This window comes from Etheostoma cragini, chromosome 1, assembly GCF_013103735.1.
Source record: "Etheostoma cragini isolate CJK2018 chromosome 1, CSU_Ecrag_1.0, whole genome shotgun sequence".
Taxonomy (NCBI): domain Eukaryota; kingdom Metazoa; phylum Chordata; class Actinopteri; order Perciformes; family Percidae; genus Etheostoma; species Etheostoma cragini.
The window spans coordinates 18,076,327-18,088,421 of NC_048407.1; the positions used below are offsets into that span (position 1 = coordinate 18,076,327).

The following is a 12,095-nucleotide window of genomic DNA, read 5'->3' on the forward strand; positions in this document are numbered from 1 at the left end:
ATGTCTCTTTAACCACAGGGATCGGAGAATATACAACAAGTGAGACTCTGAGACAGGTTGTAAACAAACCAGTTTAACCCAAATACAAAACCCTTAATGTCCGGATGTGAACATAAATGGTAAACACAGCAGAAATAACCCTAACCCTAACTGTAAAAATTATGATTAATATTTTCATTTTTTAAAGTAAAAATGTCAACTAAAATGTGAGGATTTGATGGTTGTCTTTTTTTTTTAAAGGATTTTTTTGGTTTGGATTTTCCCTTAATTACAGTTGATAGTAGCTAATAGGCATGAAAGGGGGAGAGAGATGGGGGATGACATGCAGCAAAGGGCAGCAGGTCAGATTCGAAACCACTAGAGTCCCCCCCTGGTTGTCGTGTGATAGTAAACTAAATATGTGGTTGGATAAAACAAAGAACATGAAAACACCACCTTGGGCTCTAGGAAATTATATTGGGCATTTGCCATTAGAATTTGACATGTTATGATATTTTAGGAACAATTAGTAGATTCATTGGGAATTTATTTGTCAGATTAATGGATGATGAATTAAATCATTTAGTTGCAGCCCTAACATTAACACTGGATAGTTTAGGTGATAGTTTTAACTTTCACTCTTGTTTTTACTTTTAAATAGCCTGTCAAAACTGGGGATTTTCTAAAAGTCTGTTTGATCATCTCTTTACTCCTTCATCGTTTAAATAATGTTGCTGCACCCCATATCTCAGCAATGAAGTGACTGAGCAGTGGTATGCATGACCAGGACCAAAAAAAAAAAATATCCACAAAGGAAGAAGCTGAGACCTGAGGAAGACATTTGTGGTTTAAAAAGTTATCAAGCCAATGTAGACGTAAGATTTATGCACTTTATTGTTATCCAGCAGCTCAAAAAAGTGTGGATGTGCGTGTGCCTCCTGATTGGCCGATTGTCCAGAAATAACAGAATTGGCCTTCACTGAATAGCATATGGACTCAATGTGAAATCCTTTAATGGCTTTAAAAAAAAAAAAAAATGTTTTAAACAACTTGGAAATGAATTTTGACCGTCATTTCTGTTGCTTAAATACAAAACCAAATTATCCTTCAACTTTAGATTTGCAGGATCTGCATTTCCACTGAGGCCATATAGTACTGGATGGATGGGAGAGTTAGGCCAACGGTTTGTCTGGTGAGGAAGAGTTTCACTGGTCAGCCGGCATTTAAGAACATGACAATGATTTAAGGGACAAGCTATCGATCTGTTGCGCATTAGGAGGAATAGAGTTTGTTGAAGTGCTATGCATGGGTTCATTCAATTGGGCATCAAGCCAAGTTCAGTGCTACACCCAGACTGCATTCTCTGTTAACTTTCAATGAAAGTGTTATTACTGTGGATGTTAAAGCATCCTGACCATTCAGCTTTACAACGGAGTTTTGAAAATGACTAGTGTCAATTGAATGTTCTAAATGTGCTGTTCTTTTCAGCAATGTGTACTGTCTTAAAGTTTTCCCAGCGTTAACAGAATGCTCCCCGGTGGCCATTTAAAGCAGAGGACGCATTGTGTGCTCTCTTTCTCTCCATGTGTATTAGGTATTGAATCAGTGACCTTTCTGCTTTGTATGAGCTCATGGGAAAAGTGGGTGTTTCCACAGGAAGTTAATGCCTTTTCCTCCCCCTCTTTTTCTCTCGCTCTCCCACTCCATGTTGCCGACAGTCTCCCTCCCCCCTCGAACCTTTGATTCTGTCTTATTTTTTCCACTATTCCTCATTTCAAGCACTCTTTAGTACTCAACAAAACAATGCTCTTCACTCAAATTCATGTGCCACTTGTGTAAAACCCAGTGAAGCATGGGAAGAAAGGCGGAAGTGGAGGAGGCTGGACAGTGTAAAAGTGCAAGGAATAAGTCCTCACTTCCATCTGTTTAACATTAAATCCTCATAGTGGCTACCAACAGCTGCTCAGAGTCCAACCCGAGAGGCTTGGTGAGGCAAGGTTAAACCTGCGTGTTCAGGGACAGGAAGTTAAGTCAAATCCCCCAGTCAAATTTCTCTTTTCTAGACACATACAACAGTAGATTAGAGTTGACTGGGATTTAACCTACAGGGTAAAATCCTGGAAAAGAAAGAGGCATGAATATTTATGCCATTATACATATGATGTATTTATAAGCATGCACAATATATGTGTTGTCATGATGTGTTATCAGAAAAGAATCCTCACAATCTGTCACGTTCGGCGGCTGTCTAGCTGAGGTTGCGACCTGGCAGGCTCCAGACTGTCTGGCATAACGTTTCTGTCCTTAATTGAAATTGCTGCACTTGGCTGTTGCCCACTGAACATAACATGGTTCACCTGTCAGCTGGAGGACCCCCCCCCCCCCCCCCCCCCCACCCCCTTACTGATTTTTGCTTAGGCAGGGGTGCTGCCTGAGCAACTGCCTGAGCAACTCCCCCTCTACCCTACCCTTGCCTCGTGTGGTGGCCACTCCTATTTAGCTTCCTGGGGCTGATGTCTTAGTCTGTGTAGCAGTTTGTATTTATTTGTCAGCTAACTAAATCACCGTTTGTAAGAAAATCACAGCTTCTCCTGACACTCGTAGAGTTGTTTTCCGGATATTAAATGATTATCTCAGACAAATACCATCAATAGCCAATGATTCCAAGCCTAGTCCTACAGCTGTGATGACGTCATTTAAAAAGAAGTGTCTCTAATTCAGAATCTGATTCATGTGTATGTCCAAATCTGAACTGGTGGAACTTCTTTTCTTTTCAGAGCCATTGTACTCTCTCTTCAATCTTTCCCAAACAAAGCTTACTGATTAAACTTACTATGCAAAAAAATAGCCTTGAGTGTTGTTCCTCACCTTCAGTTCATTTAGCAAAATACATGACACCATGCTTAGCTTATTTTTTTTCACACTTGTTCCTTCCAGAGCTATTCTTGCATCTTTGTTACATGCATCTTTGTGTTATTTTCTTAGTCCACAATATGCACAAAACAAGTGAGTTTGAGTGATGGTTCAGGGTGTTATCCAGAACTCAAACTGAGTAATGTTTGATGCAAGCACTTTGTCAAAATAAGATAAGATTGTAAGTTTAGTGTTACAGCCACAGTTCTAAATGAAAAAATCACTTATAGTATGAATTAAAAAAGTCATAGAGTGAGGAGGAATGGGAATATTACAAATCTACATTTTTCTTAATAATATAAAACATAATAACATAAAATAATATAAACATAATTAATTAATAGCTGATAAAAAAGCTGAATTTCCAGGTAAGGTCTACTAAGGTCTGAGTTCTCATTGGGCATCGCGCCATGACAGAAAGTACTTATTTCCTTGTTTTACTTCAGCAGTCCCTCTCATTATGACAATCTAGTAGGCAGGCACACTATTTCCTTTCATGTGTGTAGGTGCAGTGTGTTTTTGTTAATTAATCGCCCAAAGTGGTTTTTTTTTTTTGTGGAAATCTCTCGTTGTTCTGCTTTGGTGCTGAATCTGTGGTTTTGTGCTCTGCGTCGTTAATGCTATATTGGTTAACAGTCAAAGCGGCAGCTCTAACCAAACAAGTAGGATAACAGACAGAGATGGAAAAGGATCTATATTTAGTGTTCGTAAAGCTGTTTGTGTGGAGAGGAAGTGGGTGCATAGTGCAGGCATTATGTTGATTATACGCCTACATGTATCACCCGTTCTTGCTTTCCTTTAGGCTGGCAACCGACAGTCAGACAGGATTTATTGCTTTGTGTCTCTACAGAAGAGCAGCGGGCTAAAAAGAAACCTAAGCAGGTGCTTGAAATAATACATAATGTCATTCTTATTATTGAGTTGTGGGGCAGATTAGAAGACACACACACATCCACAGGAAGTTTATCAAACGCAAATGATAATTATGTAATCAATTTAGCCATAAGACAGTAATCAATAATGAAAATCATCATTTGTTTCAGCCCTAGTTTCTCAACTCTTCTTTGTGTGGTAAATTCAATCCGTCTGTGTTTCACAAAGCATCCAAATAGAGAACAGCCCAACACAAAAGCTGTGATGCAGCTGAGATTAATCCACCGGCCCGGTATTTTTGGCAAAAACAGGCCTCTAATGTTTTCCTGGTGTGAGCGTCCATGTGCGGTTAGTGGGTGGAGGGCCGGGATGTATGGCTGGAATGCTGGCGGGGAACTGAGTGACAGGTTTGGACTTTGGTAGGTAGGCGGGGTATGGGAACATGCCGTCTGTGACGTCACCACCACCCGAAGGCTCGGCTGGGCCAGCTGCCTGCTGCAGAGGTGGAGTTTCCTTCCTGGTGAGCTGACCGGCACTGAGTGTGGCCTGACCTACCTTTGCCACCAACATCTAAACTGTATTGCAGCTTGGTTCTGCAAGCTTTTGGATTTGTCTCTCTCTCTCTCGCTCATTTTTTATTAGGTTCTTTTAATCTATAAATTGTATTTTTTCGTACAGTGTGCTTAGGCACCTTCGAACTTCTTTCAGCAGAGGCAACATCCAAGGATGTTAATAATGCTGGATTTATAGCTCACAAATGGTGGTCATGTCAAATCATATGTCACTAAGATTGCCTAAATGAAGCTTGACTTTGTTTAGTTTTAGTTTTTTTAATAATCCTTCAATGGTCAATGCTGTTATACAGCAAGTTGGCTCTGTTTAAATAGTAATTTACCTAAGTTTTGCAAAATGGCTGCAGAAATGTAATGCAAATGCCTCAGATGCTTGTGCTCAGTGCAGTTAGATAAATTATCTAAGAAGAGGGCATTTAGCAGTGAATCTTCTGCACACCGGCCACTGTAGACCATCTGTGTGTGTGCTGGCTCTCTCCTTATGACGGCTCTCCAATGTTTTCATGGAAATCGGTCTCAGTAAGCAGAAGAAAGAAACTTTATTTATTTATTTTCGCCACAAACAATCATACAGTACGTTGTAATGCATTTGACCCATCCTAAGCATTAGGAGCAGTGGACAGCCACGTAGCAGCGTCCAGGGAGCAACTTGGGGTTCACTGTCTTCTTCAAAGAGACTTTGACATGCGTACAACTGACTTACAGTGGGGCTCGAAAGTTTGGGCACCCCAGGTAAAAATTGGTATTCATGTGCATAAAAAAGCCAAGAATAAATGGAAAAATCTCCAAAAGGCATCAAATGACAGATTCGACATTTGTATAATATGTCACAAAAAGATAGATTTTATTTCCATCATTTACACTTTCAAAATAGCAGAAAACAAAAAATGGCGTCTGCAAAAGTTTGGGAACCCTGCAGAGTTTGTTTTTTTTCTCCCTTTTATTAGACAGACAGATGAAGATGTGTGTAAGGGGGAGAGAGAGAGAGGGGGAGTGACATGCAGGAAAGGGGCCGCAGGCCAGATTCGAACCCTGGCCCGCTGCGTCTAGGAGCAAGCCTCTGTATATGGGCACTTGCTCTAACCACTGAGCTATCTGGGTGTCCGGCCCCCTGCAGAGTTAACATCTTTTACTGCCCCTTTGGCAGGTATCACAGCTTGTAAACGCTTCTTGTAGCCAGCTAAGAGTCTTTCAATTTTTGTTTGGGTTTCTTTGCCCATTCTTTCTTACAAAAGTTATCCAGTTCTTTGAGATTTCTGGGCTGTCTGTCACACACTGCTTTTTTAAGGTCTATTCATAGATTTTCAAATATGTTACTGTCAGGAGATTGTGAAAGCCATGGCAAAACCTTCCGTTAACGCATCTTGATGTAATCCACCGTGGATTTTGAGGCTTGTCTATATGTTCATTTGCAGACGTCAAACGCTTATTATTGTGGTGAGTACGTAGAAGAGATTTCTTCTGATGACTCTTCCATGAAGACCATATTTGTACAAGTATCTCTTTATAGTAGAATGGTGTACCACAACTCCAGTGTCTGCCAGGTCTTTCTGGAAGGATTGTACAGTCAAACGTGGGTTTTGACTCGCTTTTCTCACAATCCTGCAATCTGTTCTGTCTGATATATTTCTTGGTCTTCCAGATCTTGCTTTAACTTCCACTGTTCCTTATGACTGCCATTTCTTAATTACATTCTGAACAGAGGATATTGGCATCTGAAAACGCTTTGCTATCTTCTTATAACCTTCTCCTGCTTTGTGAGCGTCAACTATTTTCACTTTCAGTTTTCTAGACAACTGTTTAGAAGAAGCCATGGTGCTGATTGTTGGGGCAAGGTCAGATGAGTCTGGGCATTTAAATCCTTAAGATTGACATCACCTGGTCTTTCCAGATAATGATTGAGAACAATCCATGACACTGATGATTTTTCTATCTTTTCTTTGCTTCTTTATGTACATTAAGACAAATCTTTACCTGGGGTGACCAAACTTTCGAGCCCCACTGACTGTCAATATGATACTGGAAGTACGTAGTATTAGCACCAAAGAAGTACATTGAACTACAACTTTTAATCAAATCATCGTTTTAGTATTTTTTCCCCCCACCAAAAATATCAGTTCTCTTTGACTTCAATTTCTCAAATGTGTGGGTTTTCTGTTTTTCCATTGTAAACTTAACTCATATTTGTATAACTCATATTTTCCTCGACTATGGTTGACTGCTCCTCAGATCTCTGCATGGTAAATTGAGACTGCCTTTAAACTATCTATCCAATCTGAATTTTCTTTTGTCACAACTATTTTGCAGATGTATTGCGTGGAGCCTAGCGCTGCCCATGACAATTGGGATTGGTTTAAAGAAATGCCAGAGCATGTTTTTCTCCCATCCCAGAATGCTATGGGGAGTAACCAGACCCTCCTCCGCTTTGCAGCGGGTGAATGGTCTGGCAAAACGAGACTACCTAACAAAAATGTATTCCTTACTATTGAGACACAAGTTCTCAGGTTTGATACCCTGTGCAAGTTGCAGGTTATGGTGGTAGTAGTAACTTTTGGGTAACCCTAACCCTCCCCTAAACATTGGGGCAGCTCTGCTGGACTCACACAGCCAGATTTATTCTGTTTGAGGAGTCTGTTACATCTGATGAAGTCATGGACTAATATAAGGATTTATGGGTCATATTACTGGACATGACTCAGGCCGGCTTATGTCACATAGTTATCGGTGGATCTCCTGAGTCATGGTGCGCTCCCTCACCTAGCCCATCGCCCAGCCAGACTGAGCTACAGCCCTGTTAGTGCTGGCTCTGGTGCTGCTGGCACTGCAAAACAGCCTCATCTATCACGGGAAACGGCTCTGAAAGAATCAGCTCAGCCGGAACAGAGTGCAAGGCAGCTACACTACCCATGCATGTGGAGGGAGGGGAGGAATAGCCAGAGGAGTGCGGTGCTCAATGCGGCTGCCCGGGGTTGACAGAATAGGAATAAGAGGTTGACGGGAAGCCGAGGTCACGTGCTGAAGCGACTGCTGGGAGAGTGGTGGTACTGGTGGTGGGTGGGACAAGAAACACAAGCAGCTTATTTCTCTTCTCTTTCTGTCTCTGTCTCGTCGTCTGAAGACACACTGGCAGTGCAGTGCAGTGAGGCATGTTCTAGGATACACAGTAATACTGATAAATTATTGAACAGTGGTGAGTGAATGTGACATAGGCCTGCATGCTTGTATGCTGCAGAGCAACAGGAGAGTGAAAGGGATCTCTCCCTTTTTACCTGCATCTCCTGCAACAACAGGGTGCTGATTGAGCAGAAAGAATTTGTATACAAAAGACAATAAGTTGAAATCATAAGCATTCACATGTTAAAGTTGGAGCTTAAGACTATAACTGATATTGATAATTGAAAGTTTAAAAAAATCTGATGATGATAATATCTGCTCATGACAGGTTATTTGGATGGAGATAGTACTTACATAGCAAGATTTCATACAGTCAGTGCCCTCTGGAAGACAGTGTGTAATTGTGATGAAGCTGCAACTATTAGTTGATGAGTCAATCAACCGACATTTCATCAGCAACTAAATCACTTTTCAAGAAACAAAAGCCAAACCTTTGCTGGTTTTCATCTTCTCAAATGGGAGGACTTGATGCTTTTTTGCCATTTTAAGACCTCAAACATACCTAAGACATTTCTGTACAACAATTAGTTGTTACCTATTGGCCAAAATATGAGCCCTTATGTCTTGGTAATAAGCTCAAATTGGTGACTAATATTGGTCTGCAGATTTTTCAGATGGGCTCTAGTGATAATTATGAAGTGATTTTCCTGATGTGTGTCAGCCGTATGTGTTACTCAAAAAGTTAATGCAAGATCTATCTTGTGTTCCTGGCTGCCCAGCAAATAAGCAGTATTCAACCTGTTTGAAAAAACACACACAATGTGACTGTAAATGTAAAAAAAATAGTTTGGCTTGTTGTTAGAACAGCAGGGAATCCTGTCTGGATTTTCTGTTCTCGGGGTCGCTCCGTGTTCTTGGGTGTTGGTTTGACATTCCCTGAGCACTCCCCTAAGCTGTCACCACTTAACAAGTCCCTGAGGAGAGCGAGAACTACAAAACATGGGAAAAATTTAAAAAATGCATGACTCCTCCTACCGGCTCCCAGCCCCCTGGCCCCACCCTTCCAGTTCAGGTTACTAGGAGACAGAAATCGCCCCAGAATAAAAGAATCAAAGCCTTTAGGAGTGAGTGGTGTGACTGTTGCAACTGAGGAAACATCTTGTAAATGTGTTATGAACATGAAAACCGGCCTGCTGTCTCAACATAAGCAGTGGTTGTTAGGTGAGGAAATATTTATATGACATTTTTTTTGTGCAAGTGTCTGCAGACCGTGTTTACCTCCTGTCTCCAGTATGGCTGTAAAGGTAGAGGTCAGTACGACTGGCTGTGCTGTTGTCACCATAAACACAACGACAGAGTGCCTGTTTGTTCTCATATCCATTCATTATGAAGCCAAATCCATGGCGCTGTTGACAAAATAAAGTGTACCCAGAACAGTCAGTAGTACCTACCATGCAATGCACAAAGGAAATGGAAGAGCTGTTAACAACAGCAAAACGAAAATGAATTGTGGATGGTGGTAAAACGTTTCCAGGAACACCTCAGAATAATAATAAAAAAAACATTTTGATGTCTCGCCAAGTATAATTGGCAGTGTTACGCTAAAGTCGCAGTTTGATTACCTTTGCACAGCGCACATATTGCTTTATTTCCTGTTAGTAAAGAACATTAAAGCATGTTGGTTTCTTGCACACTTTCTGCAAAGATCTCTACATAGTGAGTACAGTTTACAGTTAGTGTGTAAGTGGGACACAGCTTGTATCTCATTCTGACATAATTCATAGACCCCAAGACATATTCACAGATTCTTCTCTGTCTTTTGTCCTCTTTTTTTCTCTCCTGCAGTCATACTTTGTCACCGACTATGACCCCACGATTGAAGACTCTTATACCAAGCAGTGTGTGATTGACGAAAGGGCGGCCAGACTTGACAGTAAGTGCACTTTGCTAACCAAACATAACAAGAGTAAATGCACACATGCAAAAAAAACTACACACGTATGGTATTTGCATGTTTCTATTGGATTCTATTATACTCGAGGAATTGACTGAAAAAGTCTATTATTTTATGTGTAATTTGCGTTGTTGTTCATGTACACTCTCTAGTCCTCGACACGGCTGGACAGGAAGAATTTGGAGCCATGAGAGAACAATACATGAGGACAGGGGAGGGCTTCCTGCTCGTCTTCTCAGTCACTGACAGAGGAAGGTAAGTGACGGTTTGTGTCATGTGCAAACTCACAGTTACAAGCTCACTTCTCTGTGTTTCTTTCTGTTTGCACACCTCTGTTTACTGTTCACAATTGCGCACCATCTTTCTCTACCCCTCTGCCTCTTGCTCTACTAAAACCATAAATCTTTCACCGATACTCTCACTTGTCGCCGCTTGTACTTCCGGACCCCTTTGCTGTTGTTCTTGTTGTCATTTTCTTTTGTTCTCAACATTCCACCCTCATCCTGTTCTCTTGAATTCACTTTTTTGTGTACCTTAACTTCCTATTTGAAGCCCATGTGCTATGTTAACAATAGTATCTGGGCTAGTATCGAAGTATCTTTAGTTACATGGCAATTTTGTTGGACTTGATAAGAATTTTATAACTTTTAAAACCATCATGACTTTTTAATTTCAGTATGTATAGACACTCTTCTAACCCTTTAAACCCCACTGACCCACTGGTGAGTCAGAGTCATGCCGTGGAGCTTAACATTGTTTACATTTAATTTTAAATCTTAGTGGAGATCTTAAAGTTCCAAAAGACATCAAATATGGCAGGTAGAATTTTGGGGAATTGTCTAGAAATTCAATGGCGCTACCAGTAAAAACTACTACCTAAAGACGTCATTACTGAATGTGTATACATTTATTGGCTTTGCAGGAATAATGCAGACCATAAATAGTATCAAAATAGGGTTTGATTTCATGGAAACATTGGAAAACACATTTTAAATTTGTTTCACATCACACTATAAATTCTTCTTGTAGTCCATCTGTCGAACCCCATCGTCCCTGTCTTTGTGTCCATGCCCAGCACTGCAGTGAGCTGCATTCCCCTGCCCCCACTCACAGCCCCCTCCCAATGTTTATGTTGTAAATAGTATTTCCTTCCTCCATTTATATTGGTCAAGTCTTTCCAGATTTACTATGTGCTCACCAAGCTGCCTGCGGGCCCGTGGCAGGAATGCCGTCCTTGGTTTGTGGTTGCATTGTGCCTCTTTCCCCCCCCCCAGATTGACATTTGTATTTGCTGTTTGGTTAAAAAAGTGCACATTATAGTGAGACAACGGTCAGGTCAGTGCAAAGAGCAGAACCTCAGACAAACACATTTTATGTTTCTGTAAGAACACAGCTGACTTCCTTTTCTCTTTGCTGACACGTTTAACCTTGCACATGTGTGTATATATACACTTTTTATATACAAACTTATATCTATACATAGCTTAATTGTCCATGTTTTTAGCCGTATGTTAATTTCTGTGTATATAAATTTAGGGCAACAAAGTAAAAGTCCTTATATATGTTGCTGTTTACACTGACTTGGCCAGTAAAGCTGATTCTGATTGAGTCTGATTCACAGAGGCCGTGACCCCAACTTCTGGGTGACGCGTGTGTTTGTGTGCCTGGGTGGGTCATTTAGCTACATCGCAATATTGGGCACATGCAGATTTTTTGATTAATCAAATCTACACATAAAACATTATATAACCTGTTTGTGCAGAGAACACCACATAACACTATGTGATATGTTTTACAGCTTTGAAGAAATCTACAAATTCCAAAGGCAAATTCTCAGAGTGAAAGACAGAGATGAATTCCCTATGATCCTTGTAGGAAATAAAGCAGATCTGGAACTACAGAGACAAGTAAGTCCAACAGATTGCAGAGATCTGAACCCACTGACTGACAAACATATACCCTTTTTGATCATCTGAAGAGATGGTATATCCACCACTCTGGAGGATTCACATTTGCATATTTAAAAGTGAAAGCAAGTGTTGCAGCTGCTGCTGGCTGCCAAGATACAACAGGATACAAGTGTATGAATAAAAAAAAGAAGCTGTAGAAATAGTGGTGTCAGGAGGGGAGGATGGATGGAGAGAAAAGGGAGTTTGATGAAATGACAAATTGTCTGGATGTTCATATACAGTTGCTTGTCACTTCCTGCAGTGAGTCCACACCGCCCCCTTGTGGTGAAAGTAAGCCTTACAGGCACAAGCACTGTGGCTATTTATGATCAACTGGTTTTATTCCCTGAAATCAGTAGTATAAGCCCCATGTGAAATTAGCTTGTGTTATTGTATTACTTATTTATTATTTCTATATGAGACATGTAGATGCTAAAGACAATGTATTTGACAACATTAAAGATAATGTTGATAACTTACAACATGTGACCTAATTAGCTTGATGGCAGCTCTGTAATAGAGGCCTAAACATAACACATAGGAACATCACAGCAACTTCATTCACTTTCTTTCTGTTAACTAGTCTGTTGCTATCAGGGTATATATTCTAGTTTGGGACCTAATTACCTTTTGCATTATTAAGGTCCAGATTATATGCTCAGCTGTTTCGAAAAGATGTTGTCCCAGATGCATCCACATTAATTTAAGTGTGTAGTAAGTTTACAAGTGAGAAATTAAAGA

The 12,095-nt window shown here is 40.6% G+C and overlaps 1 protein-coding gene across 1 annotated transcript in view; it reads left to right on the forward strand.

The window, feature by feature from the left end:
• Positions 1–12,095, forward strand: part of rras2 (RAS related 2) — a 28,983-nt gene that overhangs the window by 12,761 nt on the left and 4,127 nt on the right. The window contains exons 2-4 of the mRNA XM_034883821.1: positions 9,297–9,384; positions 9,558–9,660; positions 11,204–11,312. Of these exons, the coding sequence (XP_034739712.1) occupies positions 9,297–9,384; positions 9,558–9,660; positions 11,204–11,312 (300 nt within the window). The remainder of the gene's footprint in view (positions 1–9,296; positions 9,385–9,557; positions 9,661–11,203; positions 11,313–12,095) is intronic.